Source organism: Eumetopias jubatus, unplaced genomic scaffold, assembly GCF_037043125.1.
Source record: "Eumetopias jubatus isolate StellerSeaLion01/CBP00866 unplaced genomic scaffold, mEumJub1_p1.0 scaffold_1, whole genome shotgun sequence".
In the NCBI taxonomy this organism is placed as follows: domain Eukaryota; kingdom Metazoa; phylum Chordata; class Mammalia; order Carnivora; family Otariidae; genus Eumetopias; species Eumetopias jubatus.
Window position 1 is genome coordinate 200,666,544 of NW_028274807.1, and position 21,929 is coordinate 200,688,472.

Here is a 21,929-nt window from a genome sequence, read left to right on the forward strand (position 1 = left end):
ATGACATGTAGTAAGAGTGAAGACTGTCCTAGCCACTCTTTTTTTTTTTTTTTTTAAGATTTTATTTATTAGAGAGACAGCAGGAGCAGAGGGAGAGGGAGGGGGAGAAGCAGATGCCCTGCTGAGCAGGGAGCCCAATGTGGGGCTTGATCCCAAGACCCTGGGATCATGACCTGAGCTGAAGGCAGCTGCTTAACCGACTGAGCCACCCAGGCACCCCTGTTACAGCCACTCTTGAGGAGCAATCGACCACTTCCTAGGCAAAGTAAGAAATTAAATACACGCATATCTAGCGGGCCAGCATTTCCAAACCTAGGAAATCACAAAGCAATTCTCTCATAGCTTTGTAAAGTGACATACATGTTTATTGCAGTATTATTTGTGGTGGCAGGTGGCCATTTTGAAGGCAGCCTGGGTGAGACTAGTCCAGAAATCAACTAGTAAACTGTGGAAGGTGTCTTCATAGAGGTCCATGCAGCTTTCAGAATAAAACAGATGTCCACTTTGGCAGTGTGAGTAGATCTCACAATATTGCACTGAGCGAAAAAGAGAATAATTCAAGTACCTCACTACCATTATGTAAACTAAAAATAACCACAAACAGTACATATTTTATGCAAACACATAAATAAAAAGAGACATACTGAACTCATTAAAATGTTTGGCTGTAATATGAGGAGAAAGGGAATAAATGAATAAATGAATGAATGAACGAATAGTGGCCCCTCCCCACAGCCCTTTACCAAAGCACGGTGGAAACTGTTTTCGACAAGATCGAAAAGAAAATAACAATATCCTTGGTGGGAGGACTAACAGTTATCACTTATCGACTGCTAGCTGTGTACCTTGTCCTGGGTCCCATGCTTTGCCTGTATCTCCTCCCCCATGTTTCTACAGCCCTCACCATGAGGCAGGTGTTGCTATTAGCTACATTTCATATTGAAAGATGGAGAGGTCTACAGAGGGATGTGACTTGCCCAAGGCCACACAGCTAGGAATGGGCAGGGCTGAGTCTTGAACCTGGCTGGTCAGCCTCCAGACCCTGTTAATAGCACTTTCTATGCTGCCCATGGCACCCTCAGAGGCCTCCGACCAGATTCTACTTCACCAATGTCACTGCCTCTATCCTCCACCTTTCTGCCCCCTGGCTCTCCTGGGGTTCAAAGACTCACATAGCCATCTGCGTCCTTAGCTCTCCTCTTCTCTTCCCACTTCCACTCTGTGCTCCTGTTCTTCATTGACATTAGAATGTCTCTAGTCTGCCTTAATTCACAGAATAATGGTTTAGCCATTCCTCCTGCAGGACTGTGGGTGTAGTTATCAATGTGGTAGTTTTTCTCTTAACTTTCCCAAATTTGATTTCTCTAAGCCGATACTTCCCTTGCAGGAAAACTCCTGAACTTACCGTGAAGAATTATAGAACTTGCTGAATCCCCCGACGATCAAGGGAAACTTAATGGTTGTCACTTCCAGTATCATCCCCTGTGGAGGAGAATGCTGATGCTGGAGGAAACCAATGGTTAGAGGATCAAACTCCTTGATGTTTGCTTCTTCAATAAATGATTCTCAGTAGAAATTCTGGCTGGCAAATATTTCTCTTCGTTAATCAGAATCTGTTAAAAATATCAACTATTCTGTGTTCGCATCCCAAAACTACAGGACTTAGGCCATAGATTCTCTCTGTTCTCATACAGATTGTGAGCAAATGACCCCAGAAATCTAAACGATGGGACAGGTGCCTCAAGAGCAGCTAAAGATACAACTCGAGGGCTCGGGTCATTATGGAGCTGAATATGCGTCATGTGAGTGACACAGATTTCAATACACCAGGATCTGGTTTCAGCAATTTCAACCATACCATAAAAGAGAGACTTTTATCCAAAGAAAACATATTGGGCACAAATACTGCCTGGCCACAGTATGGTTTCTAAATACTATACAAGCACTAACTTACTTAAGCCTCACTACAAACTTAAGAAGTACATCCTCATTTTACAGACAAAGGAATGGAGGCTTAGAGAGTTGCACACAATTCCACACTGAGGATTCTACTAGAACAAACTGCATAGATCCTTATATAGAACATACAGTAATGGTCCTAGGGAAACACATATGTACACATGTACACATTAAACTGAGAAAGGATGAGGAAATACATGCTTGTGTTAATATATGTTTATTTCTTAACATGCTTTAATGCTTTTCCGCTTTCCCAAAATTGTAAGTTGCAGACTAATGATATCACTTAAGACTAAGGACATTTACTCGACACAATCTAGAAGTTATAGTCATTTGCTCCAATTTCTTGTCACTTCTTAGGACACAGCATAAAAAGAATGAAAAGAATAGAATGAGATTCTTATCAGAAGTTCTGAAATGAACCCCAGGCAACATGCAGTAAGAATGAAAAGCCTCCCAAACTCAGAAATTCTGATGCAAAACTAGAATTAGGAACCACTGGACTCAATTGTCTTCTTGAGGTCCCATGCAACAAGAGTCCTACAAAAAAAAAAAAACAAGAGTCCTACAATTCTAAAGAGAAAATTGCTTATATCTGATGGCACTGGGTGGTTAGTGTAAACATGTCTTTTCCTCAGATATGAGAGACCAGACAATGTCTATAGAAATAAAAGAAGTGGACAGAGATTTAATATGAAGATAAAATTGTTTAAGATGCAAAGAGGGGATGGACGCCTGGGTGGTTCAGTTGGTTAAGCGACTGCCTTCGGCTCAGGTCATGATCCTGGAGTCCTGGGATCGAGTCCCACATCGGGCTCCCTGCTCAGCGGGGAGTCTGCTTCTTCCTCTGACCCTCTTCCCTTTCATGCTCTCTAGCTCTCATTCTCTCTCTCAAATAAATAAATAAAATCTTTAAAAAAAAAAAAGATGCAAAGAGGGGGCACCTGGGTGGTTCAGTCATTAAGTGTCCGCTTTCAGCTCAGGTTATGACCCCAGGGTCCTGGGATCGAGCCCCACATCCGGCTCCCTGCTCAGCAGGAAGCCTGCTTCTCCCTCTCCCACTCCTCCTGCTTGTGTTCCCTCTCTCGCTGTGTCTCTGTCAAATAAATAAATAAAATATTAAAAAAAAAAAAAAGACGCAAAGAGGAGGGGCGCCTGAGTGGCTCAGTCAGTTAAGCACCAAACTCTTGATTTCAGCTCAGGTCATGATCTCAGGGTTGTGGGATCGAGCCCCACATCACACTCTGTGCTCAGTGTGGAGTCTGCTTCAGATTCTCTCTCCCTCCCTCTCTCGCTCTCAAATAAATAAATAAATAAAATCTTTTTTTAAAAAAGAGGCAAAGAGGAGATGAGATTAAGGGACAAAGTAGAAACCTCCCCTGAATTCATGTTAGTGGGCTTGAATCTGTTCCAACATGCCCCGAACACATGCATAAAATGACATCTGTATGATAATACCACCACAAAGGAGGAGGTGGATGGAGTTACACAGAAGCAAACTTTTATACAGCATTAAAATTAAGTTGAGGGGCGCCTGGGTGGCTCAGTCGTTAAGCGTCTGCCTTTGGCTCAGGTCATGATCCCAGGATCCTGGGATCGAGCCCCGCATCAGCCTCCCCGCTCTGCGGGAAGCCTGCTTCTCCCTCTCCCAGTCCCCCTGCTTGTGTTCCCTCTCTCGCTGTGTCTCTGTCAAATAAATAAATAAAATCTTTAAAAAAAATTAAGTTGGAATTAACATGAACTAAACTCTTATATGTTAAGATGTTAATTGTAATCCCCAGGGCAATCATTAAGGAAATAACTAAAAAATCTAATAAAAGAGGGGCGCCTCAGTGGCTCAGTCAGTTGAGCATCCAACTCTTGATTTCAGCTCAGGTCATGATCTCAGGGTCATGGGATTAAGCCCCATGTTGGGCTCCGTGCTAAGTGTGGATCTTGCTTGAGATTCTCTCCCTCTGCCCCTCCCACTCACACATGCGCACACACATTCTCTCACCCCAAATAAAAAAGTAAAAGAAATGACAAGGGAATTAAAACAGTACTCTGAAAAATATTTAACACACAAGAAAAGGCAACAACAGAGAAACAGAGGAACAAAAAAGACATAAGACAAATAGAAAACAAATTACAAAATTACAGAGGACAATTCTACCTTATCCACAACTACATAAATGGATTAAACATTAAAATCAAAAGCAGAGATTGACAGAATGAATAAAAACATGATCCAATTAGATGCCAGCTACAAGAGACACATTTTGGATTCTAAGACACAAATAGATTGAAAATAAAAGGATGAAAAAAGACTCATACAAAACAGTAACAAAAAGAAACCTGATGTGGCTATACTAATATCAAACAAAGTAGAATTTATCCAAAAATTGTTACCAGAGACAGAGGATATTTTATAATGATCAAAGAGTCAATCCAGCAAGAAGACATATAAACATTTTTGCAACTAAAAATAGAGCCCCAAAATACATGAGGCAAATTAAAGAAATAAATAGACAATTCCACAATAACAGCTGGAGGTTTCAACATTCCATTTTCAGTCCTGGATAGAGGAACTAAGCAGAAGATCCAAAGTAAAAGAGAAGACTGGAGTAACTATCCCTGTACAGACATCACAGACCTAACTAGACATCTATAGAACGCTTCATCCAACAACAGCAGAATTACACATATTTCTCAAGTGCACATGAAATATTCTCCAGGATAAACCACATCCTGGACCATTAAAAATGTTCAATAAATTTGAAAGGATTGAAATCATACTAAATATATTCTCTAATCACAATGGACTAAAATTAGAAATCAATAGCAGAAGGAAATACCTAAGAAATACCTAACAAAACTATTGGCAAATACCTAACAAACCTAGGTACATACTTCGCTTCCAAGCCAGTAATCTCACTCCTAGGAATCTACTACTCTGAAGACACACCTCTATACAAAAATATATATGTGCAAGGTTATTCACTGAAGCGTTGTTATTGCAAATAATTGAGAACAACCCAAATGGGGCGCCTGGGTGGCTCAGTCGTTAGGCATCTGCCTTCGGCTCAGGTCAGGATCCCAGGGTCCTGGGATCCAGCCCCGCATCAGGCTCCCAGGGTAAACCAGAAACAAAAAAGAATGGTTCCCTGTAGGGAGTAGGTGGGGAAATGATGGAAAGAAATAGGGAAGGGGAACAAGATAGCAGGAATGAGGGGGGAGCAGCACTTCTCTGAGCATATCTTTTGGTACAGCTCCCTTGAAACCACAGTTATGTTTCACATACACAAACATAAACAATTAAAACCAACCAGGATGTGGGGGGACTCGAGATGGAATACAAACACTAAGGATTGCACTAGCTGTGTTTTAAATTGCAGAACCACACTGAAGGGGGTAGGGAAGAAAATAACCAAGCTAAGTAATTTTATGGAACAGTATCTTGACTGGCTACGGTAAGGCTAAAGACAAGAACTCTACATAAATGCTATAATCCAGTTGGTAATTGTTGAGGGAGATGCTGGACTTTGTGGGGGACATAACAGATTTGAGATGAGGACTATATTTTAAGGACAGATGTGCTGCAGGCAATTGGGAGCGACTGGAGCTCCAAAGAACGTCAGGGAGAGTCATACACCCTCGCCTAATAGATCACAAGTCTTTAGTTCTGCATTAAGAAATGACTCCTCCGGACGCTCCATTCAAGACAATTAGAACTCTAATCCAAAGAGCAGAAGACAACTCATTTCTTCTTTTGTAATTTGCCTGGACATGTTTTCACTTTATCAATTTGTAGAGTCGTATTTATTAGCCATTGGGTAAGGGACATTTATTTATTGTAGTTGCCAACAAGCTATAATTGTTTACAATACAGTCTATAGTTCATTCTTGGTCTTTTATGACATTTATTTACTTATTTAAGTGGCCTAGCCTTTCCTTTATGGCCTCTAGACCATATCTTGCTTGGGAAAGTCTCCTCACCACGAAGGATGTAAAAATATTTTCTTAAATTTCATTCCAACATTTTCATCATTATATTTCACTTTTACCCATTTAAAGTCAGGCAGAATTTATCATGTATGTGGTTGAGGTTAAAGTGTAGGTTTCCTTCCAGATGAATTCTCAACCTTATGAACATTACTCTTTCCCATGGAATACCATTGACTTTTATATATACATATACTTCACTATTTGATGGAAGTTTCTTATATTTATAAGAAATATATTTTGTAAGATAAGTCTATACCCAATCATTTTTCTTTTTAAAAATAATTTTGACTGTTTTTCAAACACTTATTCTTCTATACACAAGACCCTCATTCTGAAAGTTTTGTCCGTGACTGACAATCCTATTCCAATGCCAAAATTTTAATTATTGCAGTTTACATTTAATATCTAAGCACTATCTCATTACTCCCATTTCTTAAGGTTTTCTTTCCTGCTTTTTCCTGTCATCTTTAAAAATATTTTCTTAAATATTCCCCGATCTCATTTGTAATATTGCTTTTAACTGCCGGCATGATGCTTGAAATGTTTTGTATTGTGATCCAGGTGATGGTTACTCAGGTGTAGATATATTTAGAAGGTGCATACTTAAGATTTGTTCACTTTGCTGTATGTGTAACCACAGAAAAATTTTAAAATAAACTTGTATTTTTTTTCATTTTGAAAAATCTCTTGCTTATTAACTCTGCCTTTTTTATTTTTTCTAACTTGTAGAGATGGATGGAGCTTAGATGATGGATTCTTCAGCCTTCTTTTCTAATATATGTATTTTAGGTTTCAGCAGTATTCTTCAAATTAAAGCAAATTATACCTAAGGGCAAGGTACATACAGAAGTCACATAAGCTTAAGCAGGATAAAGCACCTCCTCAGTACTATTAGTAAATGTTTTCTATCACTACTGTTAGTTGTCCTTTGCCTCTTATGTATGCATAGGGACCCTGGTGGTGGGGAAGGGGTTGGGAATGGGACAAAGGGGAGGATTCTGGGATTCCACCTTTATCAGAGCATGGACTTCTTCTGTCCTCTCCATGAGGGAAGAAGATTTGTGCCTGTTTCTTCAAGTTTGGTTCATGGTGGAAGACTGAGTTCTGGGATCCCTTCTAGGTGAGGGTCTGGAATTTGGGGAAAGAGCTGGTTTCATATAGGTTCCTGTTTTTGTTCAGCTGGGTTGTTAGCTGGTTTCTGGGCTTCTCCTGGAATCCCAGTGATTGTGCTAGGGAAATTGGGGGAATGGTAATGCTGGCTATGACTTCTATCTCCTGGGTTATGGTGGTCATTGTATTGCCGAGGTTTCTTTTGCTGTGTCTTAGGACAAGGGCTTTATTGAGCCATCCATGTTTCTTTTGCTGTGTCCTAGGGCAAGGGCTTTACTGAGCCATTCATCTGTGTCTGAGAGCTTTACCACTTACTAAGGACAGTTCTCTTCCATCATGGGTCTAGGATGACCTGCTGACTGAGGCTACTGTGTTGGGACATAGAAGTATGGTCACAATGACTGGGACTTTCATTGCCCATCTTCTGAGATTTGAAGGCTTGTTCAGGCTTGCTGCTAGTCTAACACATCCTGTATTTAGGGTTTTTCTGGCTTTTTTTTTTCTTCTGGTTTTCTAGGAGTCCTGTTGTTTCATGTTCTGTGCCTGGTGGATTAATTTGCTGGCATTCATTCACTATGTCCTCTGACCTACGCAGTTTAAGTTGCTGCAATTCCCCTGGTCTGTGGCTTATGGTAGGGTGAAGTACTGCCTTGTCATTTGTGCAGTCAGGGTTGGGGGTCTGGGGTTCCAGGATCCTGGAGGTTAGCAGTTTATGGGTGAGGGTTCAAAGGTTAGAATCCATAGGTCAGGATTTAGGGATTAAGGGCAGATTACAAGTTTAGAAGATAAGTATCAGGGCCTCAGGATCTAGAAACCAGGTCTAAGGTTAAAGGGTTAGAAGTTTAGGGACTAGGGCTTGGGTTAGGGTTAGAAAGTAGTATCAGAGGAGTTAAGGTTAGAGTGGTGGTCAGGGACTGTGGTGGATTAGATGTTAGGGCTGTGGCAAAGGCCTGAGGTTTAGGGCTTCAGTTTAAGGATCAAGGGTCAGAGTTACAAGGTCAGTGTCAGAAGAGAATGAGTCAGGGTCAGAAGAGCAAGGTTTAGGTTACAAGTTAAGAGTTAGATCACTGCCAGAGGTGCAGTTAGGGGTCAGAATATAGAATTTAGAGTAAAAGGTTACGTACTAGGGTTGGAATTTGCTAGGGCTAGGGAGGCAGAGTGAGGGTAACTTCTCTTTTTTCCTTGCTGTGGGCAGATCGTCCAGGAAGATAGAGGCTTCAGGTTCTACGGTTCTATAAGCCCCAGCTCCCAGAGGATACATGTCACGGTTTCACACTAACTATTCCATTGTACACCCGATTTGACTGTGGCAGCACTGGGCCCGGAGGTTCAAAAGATCAGGAGGAGAGCGAGGCCCATCTCCGTCTCCTGCGGGCACTTCCCCAGATCCGAAAACTCTGGAGTCCCCTGCACTTGGCTCAGGGGACTCACCTTTCCTCCTCCAAAGCAGCCTACACACACACACACACACACACACGCACACGCACACACGCAGCGAAGAGGCAAGTGGATCTGGAGGGCAGCTAGCCGGATTTTCCTCTCATTAATAAAGCCAGAAGAAAGGGTGGGCTAGAGTAACAAAGATAGGTACAGGTACTGAGGAAAACCAGAGAAGGGTAATGGGAAAGAGAATGCTGGGCGAGGGTGTGGCTTTCGGCCGTGAAATCGGGCCAGGCTCTCTGAGGAGGTGACTCAATGCTGAGCGAATGGAGCAATACTGGGTAGAAGAGCCTTCAGGCAGAATGAGCAGCTCCTGTGGAGGCCCTGAGGTGGGAACAAAGTGGTGGAATGGTAGGAGTGAGGGAAGAGCGGTTTGTGAGGAAGGAACAGGGGTCAGCAAAGGCCAAGTCAGGTCGTGCATTAAGGGCCATGGTGAGGAGTTTGGCTTTTGTTCTCAGTAGAGCAGCAAAACACGGAAGTGCTTTAGGCTGGAGAGTGATGTGACCTGCTTTATGCATTAAAAAGATCAATATGGGGGCACCTGGCTGGCTGTCAGTGGAACGTGTGACTCTTGATCTCTGGGTTGTAAGTTTGAGCCCCACAATGGGTGTAGATTACCTAAAAATATATATTTATTTTAAAAAATAAAAATTAAAAGATCAATCTGATGGCTGTATGAAAAACAAGCCACAGAAGGGATAGACAGTACATGAAGGGATGAGGCTGGCTTCGGCTAGGAGATGGCCAGAGGTGATTTGATTTAATGTACAGCTGAAGGTTAAGTGGACAGGTTTGCTGAGGGATTGTTGAGGGGAGTCTGGCAAAAAATGAAACCAAGAATCATGCCTGAGTTTTTGGAAAACTGGATGGCTAACGGCAGGAGTGCAGCTCAGGGGATTGAAAGTTGTTTTATAACATTTATGGCAAAAGAAACAATACACACTTCATCTAAAAAGTGAGTGTGAGAGTGTTTAAATATTTTTTTTAATGGAAAATATGTTTCAGCAGTTGTGAGCAGAGATGGTGATTCAAAGTTAGAAACTTCTATCAGGATTTTTATTCTTAAAAGTAAATGCTCTCAGTTATGATCCACTTGGTTTGTGAATATTCATTAGCTAAACCTGACTAAACTAACCCTTGGGACTTAATCTCCTGATTAAACAGGCCAGTGAGTAAACAGGATATAAAATGGGTTCCAAATTTTTGTATTAGTATCTAGGATTCCCTTGCTCTTTTGGGCACTGTCTGCTAATATTCAGGGGTTTAAATACTGTTATACAGCCAATGCCCCCAAAACAACATTCAACTCATGTTGCCACCTCGGAAGGAAACTGAAACCCTCAGGGCTAACGTGGACCAGAGCTGAGTCTGATTAAAAGGGAGAAGGTCAGAGATTCTGAGAAGGGAAATAGCAGACCTGGCCTGATGATGGGGCTTACAAAGGATACTGATAAGACATTATTCATCCAGAAACAACCTGACACATACACCTCACTGGAACTCTAGAGGTCTTCTGGAGAACCCAGAAGCAAGTGAAGTTGATATTTTATAATCCATTTAGTTGCCCCAGGAAAGAATACTGGCTCTTTGTTGGCTGCTAGCTGATGAGCAGTCTACCCACAGGAAACAAAAGCTACAACTTTCACACAATCTGTGGTTTTTCCTTCTTCCCTCTCTACTCTTTCTTATACATAAATCGTTTTTGCTGCTAGATTAAATCAATTATTGTTTTCCCTTATATACAAGTAGTTTTTCTTAAGTTTATGTATTTATTTAAGTAATCTCTACACTCAACATGGGGCTTGAACTCACGACCCTGAGATCAAAGAGTTGCTGATTTTTCGACTGAGCCAGTCAGGCGCCCCTTTATAAACAAGTTTTTAAATTACTGACAGGGGAAGGATTGGTCTTTGACCTTGTCTTCCGTCTGCATTCTTTCCCATGGTCGGTTCTTCACTGACGTATTTCCGACTATCACCACTCTGATAACTCCCAAACCTAACTATCCAACCGCCACCAAGCTAGTTCTGCTTGAATGTCCCACCATCACTCCAAACTCACCACATCCCAAATGAATTCATTTTCATCTTTAAGCCAACCTCTTAACCAATTCCCAAACACACAGGCTGAAACCAAAGAGTTATTTTCAACTCTATTAGAAAGGGAATGCTTCCTGGACTGATTCCTTGGGTCCACGAGGATTTCCTCTATACACTCCTGAACTCTTAGGGTAACTCTCGTCCCCTGGCTGAAGCTTCAGGGACAGAGAGCCAGGTTAAGTGTAGCTTTGCCCTTTTTTCTGTTCCTTATTTCAGAAGCCAGCTGCCCACAAGTTCTGCTGCTCTGTGTTGGAAGTTTTACAGGAATTGTAAAATTCTGGCAGGGGTGGAGGGATGGGATTAATGAATGAAAAGATTCCTTTTCAAAGGAATGTTAGGATCTCTTGTTTTGGCAGAGAACATAAAAGAGAAACCTGGTGAGGAATTTGGGAGTGAAATATCACATACAAGTTGAGGCTATGATGGGACCAGCACTTGAGGCATTTCAAACACTTTTCCCAAGTTGGCCATGTGGAAATGCTGGCCACTTTGTTCACTGGCAAGAGTTTTTATAACTCCGATTTTATATACAGGCAAGGATGAATGAGTACCTTAGTGAAATGCCAGTCACATGGCTCAGCAAAGGCACTGTCCTTACACAAGCACTACGGCTTAAGCACGTCAGAGTTAAGGTGTGGGCACTGACCTTGGCCTTAGCACAGACCCACTGCCTTCCCTTGTGGGGGCATCTGCAAAGCCTAAGCAGCAGAGAAGACCCTTGGTGAGCAGGCCCTGCTGAGGCACAGCCTGGACTACAGGGAAGTCTTTCCCTATACACGCCTTTTAGATATTGGGGTAAAAGAAGTACTTGGTCCTTTACTATGTTTTTTAGCTAGTTCGACAGGCCAGGGGCTTTAAAATGCAATTAAATTCCACACATGCTAAGGAACACAAGTGTGTAAGCTCCAAACTTTGTTAGTCCCAGTCCAGCAGAAACCATGAAAAGGCTGTCCCAAATTCCATCCCTTATGCTCTGAGCTAGACTCAAAGCCAAAGGCTAAAACCAGAAGAATTCATGTGTTGTTTTTTTTTTCTCCATGGTTTAAGGGTCACTCCCCACTTGCAAGTCTGTTTGTCAATAACTCTGGCTAGGGTTTTATAGTTCTGAGATTTACAATGCAGCTTCAATCTTAAAAAGATGGTAGGTTTTATTTATAACAAAAACAATGCCCTTATTACAAATAGAATATGTCATCTTCTCAGACTGAAGTAGAAAAACCACTCAATGCAATAACCACAGCCACAGAGGTTGACAAGATGAGAAAAGCCTGTGCCTGGCACACAGTCTTAAGGAATCACGTATGTTTAGGAAGTCCAGGAAGAAATGCATAGCTTTAGAAACCTACTCCATCAGATTAGAAGCAGTACAAGAATGAAAACAAAGGACAAGAGATTTTTTTTTTTTAAAGAGAGATTTTCTTAAAAGAAAGTTGACATCTTGGAAAACAATTAAGAGACAATCTCCAGGGCATGGCCCTGGTTCCTCCCCTACTTTCTGTAGCCTAGCAAAGAGCTGGCTCCAAGGTCTTCCTTCTCTCCAACAATAAGAATGCCAGAAATTCAATGAGCCTTCTGGAAAGGAGTAGGGGAACACAGGGGGAAAAAACTGCCAAAAGAGAAGTGTCTCAAAGAAATACTACTCCCCATGTGATCCATCCAGAAGCCGAAGATAGTATCTTGAGGAATGGCAGAGGTCTCGATTCTCATTGGGTCCCTGAAGCAACAAACTTTAGAAGAAATAACATCAGCTTCAGGTTAAAAAAACAAAAAAACAACAAAAAAAAAACCTGCCAGAGTGATTCTCAACTGAAACTCATGGGGTAAAGGACCACCCTCCTGCCCTCCAACCACAGGAGCCAAGTGTCCTGGGCCTGACCAACTCAACAGCAGAAAGCAGTGGCCAACTGAGGACTGCTCACAGTGGGGATGGGTAAACTAGGTCCTAAGAGCCCACTCTCAATGCAGCCTGGGGATGCCAGAAACAAAGGACCCAAAAGAGAAATGGTATTAAGAAATTTGAATATGCTGGATGAAAAAGAAAGGCATCTCAAAGACCTGGTTTGGGGCTGCCACTACTGTAAATTAACAATGCAAGAAGGTGGCATCATCTTAAATACCACTGGCTAAAGACAAGACTAGACACAGGTAGATGCCCCTCAGGATATAATGAACACAGGTCATAATTAACCTCATAATGGGTGATTCTCCCAACTGAGTTTAGACTCACAAGTTAGGAGACTGAATAACTGGTATAGAACTACTTGAGTCCCAGTGACATTGAATCAAGACCTTTTCAGCCTATTCACCTTCCCTCACATACCACTGAGTATCAGAGTCTTTTGACAGGTTTCTAGGGACAAAATCTGCTACGAGCGAGGGGTGGTCCACTTTTTAAATTCAGTGAATGTGGGGCAATACTGCGATCATTTTGTATGCCGTTAACGATTTAGATTCTTTTTGTTGTTGCTATTGCTTTAAAGCTTTTAAGAGACCTGGCATTGAACTCTGGCAGCACAGAATTAGAAGGCAGGCGAATTTGGTTCTCACACTAAATTATGTTCTCCATCAACTCCATCAGTATTAGATAAGCTGATATTTGGTCTCCACCTGCCTGCCATTCCTCTATTTCTGTTGGTCCTGAGCCCAAGTTCAGAAAAAGGGTGTTATTTATTGGGTCTCCTCCTAAAATCACATCTGCCTTACTTTCATTATGTAGGCTTGTTGCTGAGGATAGTCAAAGCAACTATAAAATATGGAACTAAAGCCTTCTCCAGTGTGTAAGACAGGTGAACTAATGACCATGGTCTAAAAATTGGCAAAGTCCCTTTAGTTCAAAGGTATATTAATGAAGATAAAGGTAGAAAACGGGGTGCCTGGCTGGCTCAGCCAGTGGAGCATGCCACTCTTCATCTCACCGTTGTTAAGCTGGAGCCCCCTGTTGGGTATAGAGATTACTTAAAAATAAAACCTTAAAAAAAAAAAGGTAGAGGGCACCTGGGTGGCTCAGTTGGTTAAGAGACTGCCTTCAGCTCAGGTCATGATCTCGGAATCCCGGGATCGAGTCCCACATCGGGCTCCCAGCTCAGCAAGGAGCCTGCTTCTCCCCCTCTGACCCTCTCCCCTCTCATGCTGTTTCTCTCTCTCTCTCTCTCAAATAAATAAATAAAGTCTTAAAAAAAAAAGGTAGAAAACAAAATTGGACCTGGTGTACTTGGAAAATAAAACTTAAACCTGATGTCTGGGCAGTATCACATGGTTAAGTTTACTCTCATCCTGTGAAGGCAGAAATGGACCTGTGCCTTCACCAGCCAGGCAGGACTCGACTTTCCCAAAGACACCTGGTGGAAACAAGGTGCCAGAAACACCGACCTGCCTTCCAACCTTCCAGGAGAGCAACACCTGTATATCTGGCACCAGAGTCAGTTAAAAATACATATATACTTACATTGATGACAGTTATGGCTTATTTTCACTCTTTGCAAAGTCAGTGACTCTTCCCAAGAAAAAAATTTACCACCCTTCTTCAACCTGCCACACTGTTCCCTCTCCATACTCAGACTACACACCAAGAATACCCGCAGTTCTCATCTCACGCTGCACTGCTTCAACAGACTCCTGGGTAACCCACCGCACCCCAAATTTCTTAGCGACATGTTCAAGGCCCTTACGACTAGCTCCCCTCACGGCCTACGGACACCTGGACCCCAGCCAAGAACCCTGGGTCATCACCCCCACATGAGCTGTGCTCCCTCGCGTCTCCGTGTCGCTCGCAGCTCGAGACTTTCAACGGCGGCCTCGGCGATCGCGATCGAGCGCACAAGTCCTTCGCCCTCCACGTACCTCCGACAAGTACTGGCCACCAAACACGTGCCAGGCACTAGCCTAGACAGAAAAGGAAGAAAGGACAGTCAGACAAGGTCCGTCCCACCGCCAGACGGCCACCTCCCCCCGCGCACGGCCGCCCGGAAACGCCGGCCTCCCTCCCGCCTGAGGGCGCCCGAGCCCCGGCTCGGAGGGGCTGTTCCCGCCCAAGACGGCTCTGTCCTCTCGTGCGGCCCAGGACAAGCGCTGGGGAGAGAAGAGGGCCACCGGCAAGGCCCGCCCTCGGGCTGCAGGCCGCCTCGCCTCGCCTCGCCTCGGCCCGCCGCTCCCACTGCGCCGTCTCCCCGCGGACCTCACACACCCAGCCTCCGCGGCCCCGTAGTTCCGCGGCCTCCCGGCAAGGACCCCCAGCAGGGCTGCCCGGCCGAACGCCCGAAGGACCCCGCTGGGGCCGCGCAGGGTAGCTATCGCGGTGCCTGGTGGCCGGGCTCCGCGGTGGAGGACCAGGTGAATCCAGACCAGAACTCCCGCTGGGCTGGGGCCCGAACAGCCCTGAATCTGGGGTGCGCTTAGGTCCTGGTACGAGGGCCAGGAGTCGCGCGGCTGCAGGCCCGGAGAAATGAGGGGCAGCGAGGAGAGGGGTTGGTGTCAAGAAATGGGGCTGAGAGCCTGGGGGGTTGGGGAGCTGGGCCTCAGGTGTCGGGGTGGAGGGTAGGGGATGGGGACGCGAGACAGAGTTGGGGGGTTCCAGGTCCCCGCGGAGCCTGGGGGGGCGGGGCCTTGGTCACCGTCCTCCCGGAAGCAGAGGAATGGGCACCTCAGGTGTGAAGGCTAATACCCAGGCGACTTATGAAATTTGTGGTTCTCTGGTGGAGTAACTTTAAAATTGAGCGAGTTTCTTAACCTCAGCATTTGTTTTAAACCAAGGGCCAAGACAGTCATTACTTAGCTGGCATTAGGAAAGGAACCACATCCTTCCCTGGAGAGCCCCTGGCAGCTTCGCCTTGCAATAGCTGGATGAGGTTCATTCATTCATTCATTCATTCATTCAACAACATTCATTCTGCTTAGGTACTGGGAATAAGATGATGAGCAAAACAGACCCCTGCTTTAATAGAGTTGACCTAACAGGTGAAGATGTAACTGAAGAAAATGTCCAAAAAGCTATATAATAGGGGAAGTGAGGTAAGATCTAGTAGGTGAATAGGAGGTAACCAGAGGAAGCACATTGTGGACTGTGGAAACATCTCTCGCAAAGGGTTAAGGAGGGAAATGATATGATTAGATTTCCATTTTCCATTCCAGTTCACTGGCCGTTGTGTGAACAGATTGTAGAGGCTCGGAGGAGTAGAAATTGAGAGGCCATGGAGGAGGCTGTTGCAGAAGTCCAGGGAAGGTTGATAATGAATCTTGGACTTGGGTGGTGGTCCTGGAGAAGGAGAGGACTGTATGGATTTGAGATATACTGCTTAGGTAAAATTGCCAGAACTTGGTGATTAACATGGATGTGGAGAGTGAGGGAAGGGAAGTGTCAAGGATATCTCTCCCTAGATTACGTTGAAGATTCCATTTGCTTTTGGGTTACTCACAACTGGGATATTAGGAAGGGTTGGCTGATCTTGCACTAGTTAGACTAGACTTAGTTTTGTGGTTTGAGTGGAGCATCCAGCTGAAAACTGTAGAAAGGACATGAGTAGGGGAGACCCTAGCACTGCCTTTAACATGATTGTCAGGCTACTTTCAGCCTAAGAGAAAGGAGAGTGTTGTCCACACTGTCCCTGTGTGTGTTCATGGAAGCCTTCTCCATATTTGTTGGCAAATTTAGGAGCTCCACCAGGTAATCTTTTGAGACCTAGTTCTTAGTCCTGATCAGATGATCAATTTCTTACATCTGAATAGAATCTCACAGTTGGGAGAGACCTCAAATTCTCTTAGTCCGGTTTAAAAAATACCTTTATGTTCCTTATATCACTTCCACAATTATTTATTGAGCTCTTACACCATGCTAGACACTAGAAATACAAAGATGGACAGAATAAGGCTGTAGACGTTCAATTAGTCAATTAAACTGACCTTTGTCGTAGGCACTGTTTCAGCTGCCAAAATGGTTACAACTGGTCCTTGACCTTGGAGTTACATGTCCACAAGCCTTGCCATTGAGGATAGCTGAGTGTATTAAAGGATTTGATTTGGGAGATCCTGACCTATCTGTAAGATTAGATAAGAGATGGTACGTATCCAGCAGACTTCTTTGGGGTATTCTGGCAACATCCCAATTCTTGTCCATCCAATCTTCCAATTCTAGAACTGATGAGAGCACACTATGGGATAGAAGGCCTTAGGAAAGGAAACAGTTATTGTACCTTTGTGGCCAGGATGTTTAGCAATGTAAATTATAAATCCTCTAAAACACAAAGAAAAGTTAGGAAGTGAAGGGAATATTGGCAGAGATGGGTAAAGTTTAAACTTGAATTTCTCCTGAATAGGTAACTCCTTTGTATGTAACTGCCACAGGCTTTGGGAGTGAGATTGCTGTGGGTTTGCAAGGCTGCATGGCTCTGGAGTAGGGAGGGTGGGGAGCACAGCACTGATAGGTCCCTAATCCAGCTTTCTGATGGCAGGAGTGAGATGACCTCAATCTTGCGGAGCCCTCAGGCTCTCCAGCTTACTCTGGCCCTGATCAAGCCTGATGCTGTTGCTCACCCCCTGATTCTGGAGGTAAGAAGGAATCCTAAGCCTCTTACTGTATGCCTTGGGCACTGCTTCTCTTTCTGGTGCCACAGGGCCACTTGTGAAGACTGACAGCACAGTCCTGTGCAAGATGCTGTGGAGGCAAAGCTAGGAGCTATGGGCTCTGACCCTAAAAAGACTAAAAATCTACTGGAGAATTGGGGCAGATTAAAAATATAAGGATCCAATACAATAAGAACCAAACCTCAAGACAGTGTATGTGTATTCGTTTTCTATTGCTGTGCAAAAAATTACCACAAACTTAGCAGCTTAAAACAATGTTTATGATCTCACAATTCTAAAATTTAGAGGTCCAGTAGGCTCAGGTAGGTTTTTCCTCAGGGTCTCACAAGGCCAAAGTCAAGGTATCAGCTGACCAGGTCCTTAGTTGGAGGGTCTGGGGGAAGAATCCACTTCCAAACTCATTCAGGTTGTTGGCAGAATTTGGTTCCTGTGGTTATAAGACTGAGGTCCTTGCTGGCCTTCAGGAGAGGACTGCTGTCAGTTTCTAGAGACCACTCACGTTCCTCACCACATGGTTCACTCCATCTTCAAGACAGCAACAGTGTGTTTAGTGCTTCTCACGCTTTAAATCTGACTTCTCCTTTAGCCCCTGGCCAGATAAAACTCTGCTTTTAAAGAGCTCATGTGATTAATTGGGCTCCTCCGGATAATCTCCCTTTTGATTAAAGCAAAGTCAACTGATGGGGCACCTGGCTGGCTCAGTCAGTTGAGCGTCTGACTCTTGATTTCAGCTTAGGTCGTGATCTCAGGGTCATGGGATCAAGCTGTGTGTTGGGCTCCACGCTCGGCAGGAAGTCTTTTTGAGATTCTCTCTCTCTGTCTCTCTCTCCCCCACACATGCTCTCACTCTCTAAAATAAATAGATAAACCTTAAAAAATAAAGCGAAGTCCACTGATAGCAACCTTAATTACACCTGCAGAATCCCTTTTGCCATGTAATGTAACAATCATATTACTTCCTATTCACAGTCCTGGAGAGAAGGGTGCAGAATCTTGTTGGAACTGGGGGAGGGTCGATAAATACTGAGCAGCTCTGCTAGGTCAGCTCACTGTGGTGCAGAGAAAGACCAGAGCATTCAGGAATGGTGGCCCGCAAGTGTTGGGACCTGGCCAGGCTCGAAGGCGGGGTAGACTTCGGTTAGTGCACAGGAGGGCAGAAGTTCTACAAAGGGAGATACTGAGGCAGGAATGTGTGTGGTGGATCTGGGGGCCACAGGCAGGCTGGAGAATTGGAAGAGGTGGAGGTCAAGGAAAGTACAGCCTTGAGCACTGGGCTAAAATAGTTGTACCTCATTCCATGAATAAGGTTCTGACCAGAGTGTGACGTGTAAGTTACTATGTTTTTAATCTGTCAAGTGTGATGGTTTGGAGAGAGTGGGACAAACTCAAGGCAGGACCACTATCAAGAGATTTTTCGATGGTCTGAGGCTGGGTCATGTGGGCTTCAGCTCAAGGGGCTGGAGGAACGGAAGGGCAGAGATGGCACCCGAGGCTCATGCTCTGGCCGCGTGACGAAAGGTCTTTACCTCACCCCACCTTCCTGCTCTTCTGACCCAACAATGGGACAGGCCCTCAAGTCCTGGGCTCTGATGGGTCCTCATGGTTCTTTTGGTCATCCTGGGTCTCCTATTCACACATATGGTCCCTTTGACCGATTTTTATCTCTGACGTTACCCAGGCTGTTCATCAGCAGATTCTGAGCAACAAGTTCCTTATTGTACGAATGAGAGAACTTCTGTGGAGAAAAGAAGAATGCCAGAAGTTTTACCAAGAGCATGAAGGTAGGATCAACAATCCTCCGAATGGGAGGCTTCTCTCTCCCAAGACGTGTGCAAGAGAGATTTTAGCTGGGTGCACAATGGCAGGCTGTCTCTGACCTACCAACTGTCAAATTGCAGACATTCTTCTAAAGCTTTGCTTTATACACAAACTTTTCATGATTATCAATCTTTTAAAAATATTTTCTAGGGGACGCCTGGGTAGCTCAGTCAGTTGAGTGTCTGTTGATTTCGGTTCAGATCATGATCTCAAGGTCATGGGATCGAGCCCTGCGCCAGCTCCCTGCTCAGTTCAGAGTGCTTGTCCCTCTCCCACTGCTCTCCCCCCGCTTGTGCTCTCTCTTTCTCTCTCTCATTCAAATGAATTACTTAAATCTATTAATATATATATTTTCTAGGAGGGTTCCACTTCGTAGTCCCGACCAGAAATTTAGTTTTATGTCCTGATGATATCAGTAGTTATTAGTGAGTGTTTACGCTTTCAGACATTGTCCTAATGCTCATGGTTTCATTGAATTTTCTCTAGTGCCCTATGACATAGGTATTGTTATATCTCCAGTACACAGATTAGGAACCTGAGTTAGGGAAGTTAATGACCTACCCGAAACTGCACAGGTTGTAAGTGGCAGAGCCTGGATTCAAACCCAGATATGTCAGATTCCAAGGTCCTTCTCTAAAACAGTTTTTATTGGGGTGCTGGGTGGTGCAGTTGGTTGAGCTCAGGTCATGACTTCAGGGTTTTCGGGTCAATCCCCATGTCAGGCTCCACGTTTAGCCTGAAGCTCCCTCTGCCCCTCCCGCCTGCACACTCTCTCGAAAGTGAATGAATAAATCTTTTAAAAAATAAAATTAAATAAAACAGTTTTTATTATTCCAAGTAAGGAGGCAGAAGTACAAAAAATTCTCTTGGGCACCATGTCTTGATGGTTACTCTCTCTTTGCAGGGCGTTTTTTCTATCAGCGGCTGGTGGAGTTCATGGCCAGGTACTTCTAATTTTCATTTCGGCATCTTTATCCACCAAGATTTACCTTCCCCTGCTCCCTAAATTTGTTGATTTCATTTGACCTTGTGTAGAGTTGTAATCAGTGTTAAGTGTCTGAAGAAACATGGCTTGGGACCATGACTAAGCCAACACTGACCTGGTAGCACCTGTCCCATGATGGTTATTGGTCCAATGGCTATAGAAGAGTATCGTTGAATGCTACTTAGCAACTCTGCTGACCTCCGTGGCCTTTTCTGTACACCCATAGTGGCCTTCCATCACCTGCAACTTGAAGCAGCATTGGTATTTAGCAGGGTAGCTCTCAGGATGTAGTGTGCTTTTATTCGTGCCCTGCTTACTGTGTGCCCTCCTTGACCACACAGCCAGGTTCCTCACATGTGTTCCTTTGGCACACAGCGGGCCAATCCGAGCCTACATCCTCGCCCACAAGGATGCCATCCAGCTCTGGAGGACACTGATGGGACCCACCAGAGTGTTTCGAGCACGTCATGTGGCCCCAGATTCAATTCGTGGAAGTTTCGGCCTCACTGACACCCGCAACACAACCCATGGCTCTGGTGAGTCTGCCTCCCCTGTCCTCAGCCACAAATAAGGGAGGATAGTTTGTGGTTGGTGGTTAGGCCATATCTTGGAGTTGAGAGCCAGGTAACCCTGCCGTGAACCTTCCTCCCAATTGCATTTCTGGTCCTTTGTGGCCATCTCAGCAGATGTGGCCCCAGGACTGAGGGTCAGACAGAACTAGAGGCTCAGGTTTCTAAATCTGATTATAACTGCCCCTTGCCTCCATCCTGCACTCCCTATGAGAACCCCTTCTCTTTCTTACCTCCCCTTACAGACTCTGTGGTTTCAGCCAGTAGAGAGATTGCAGCCTTCTTCCCTGACTTTAGTGAACAGCGCTGGTATGAGGAAGAGGAGCCCCAGCTGCGCTGTGGCCCTGTGCGCTACAGTCCAGAGGGAGGCATCCACTGTGCAGCCGGACCAGAAGGCCCAGAACCAGCCTGATGCAAGCCTGGTGGTCTGTGAAGACTGGTGGCATTGCCCAGCCTTTTCTCAGAGACGTCCTGGGACCAGGGAGGCCTGGGGATCATGGCGCCATCTCTGCTGGGCACCACACCCACCTGAGGATCTAGCTCCTCACTGCCACCTGCTCTAGAACCTAGTTCTCTATCTACCTCTTTTCCAGAATGTTCATGGGTGATTCAGAGGAATAATGGTTCCTCTTTTCTCTGAAAACTATTCATCTTTTTCAAGGAATTTGCCTAATTGACTTGCCTGAAAAATGCAGTGACTCTCTAATAAGCACCATGTGGCCTGTCTTCCTCAATAAAAGTCAACGTTCTACTAAATCCTCAAGGCTAGGAGCACTACTCGAGGTGCTTTCTTGCTCTCCTTAAGTGAAGTAATTAAACCTGTCACAGGAGTGCCTGGGTGGCTCAGTCGGTTAAGCATCTGACTCTTGATTTCGGCTCAGGTCATGATTAGGTCGTGGGCTCGAGCCCCACATCAAGCTCCATGCTCAGTGCAGAGTCTGCTTGAGATTCTCTCTTTCTCGCTTTTCCCCTCCCCCTGCTCTCTCTCTCTTTCTCTAAAATAAATTAAAAGGAGCACCTGGGTGGCTCAGCCGGTTAAGTGTCTGCCTTCGGCTCAGGTCAGGATCCCAGAGTCCTGGGATTGAGCCCCGCATCGGGCTCCCTGCTTGGCAGGAAGCCTGCTTCTCCCTCTCCCACTCCCCCTGCTTGTGTTCCCTCTCTCGCTGTGTCTCTCTGTCAAATAAATAAATTAAAATAAAATAAAATAAATAAAATAAATAAATTAAAAAAACAACTGTCCTGAAGCCAAGTTTCTGGTCTATGCTAAATGGAGAGAATTGTGTAGAAATCTCCGAGAAGGTTCACACACAGTGTGCAAGCTTGTCTAGTGCATAAAGGCACCCAGTGACAGAGCTGAGTGTGGGTCCAAATCCATGCTGTGCACCTGGC

At 44.6% G+C, this 21,929-nt stretch overlaps 2 protein-coding genes across 5 annotated transcripts; one reads left to right on the forward strand and one right to left on the reverse strand.

Moving 5' to 3' along the window:
- Positions 1 to 168: 168 nt before the first annotated feature.
- Positions 169 to 16,685, reverse strand: LOC148165126 (uncharacterized). Its single transcript, XM_088023355.1, has 5 exons — positions 16,649 to 16,685; positions 14,767 to 15,017; positions 14,433 to 14,474; positions 1,406 to 1,482; positions 169 to 536 (listed from the first exon to the last, which is right to left on the reverse strand). The coding sequence occupies exons 1-5, from the start codon at positions 16,683 to 16,685 to the stop codon at positions 524 to 526; spliced, it is 420 nt and encodes a 139-aa protein (XP_087879481.1). The 3' UTR covers positions 169 to 523.
- Positions 14,582 to 21,784, forward strand: NME6 (NME/NM23 nucleoside diphosphate kinase 6). 4 transcript variants are annotated; one of them, XM_028124360.2, is made up of 7 exons: positions 14,885 to 15,055; positions 16,499 to 16,644; positions 17,036 to 17,132; positions 18,847 to 18,949; positions 19,891 to 19,930; positions 20,347 to 20,507; positions 20,786 to 21,784. In XM_028124360.2, exons 3-7 carry the CDS (start codon positions 17,043 to 17,045, stop codon positions 20,950 to 20,952), a joined length of 561 nt encoding a protein of 186 aa, XP_027980161.2. In that variant the 5' UTR covers positions 14,885 to 15,055; positions 16,499 to 16,644; positions 17,036 to 17,042; the 3' UTR covers positions 20,953 to 21,784. The 4 variants fall into 4 exon arrangements, with proteins under 4 accessions (XP_027980162.2, XP_027980163.2, XP_027980161.2 ...); XM_028124361.2 differs by lacking the exon at positions 16,499 to 16,644 and having other exon boundaries at positions 14,582 to 14,977; XM_028124362.2 differs by lacking the exon at positions 16,499 to 16,644 and having other exon boundaries at positions 14,840 to 14,921.
- The last annotated feature ends 145 nt before the right edge of the window (positions 21,785 to 21,929 follow it).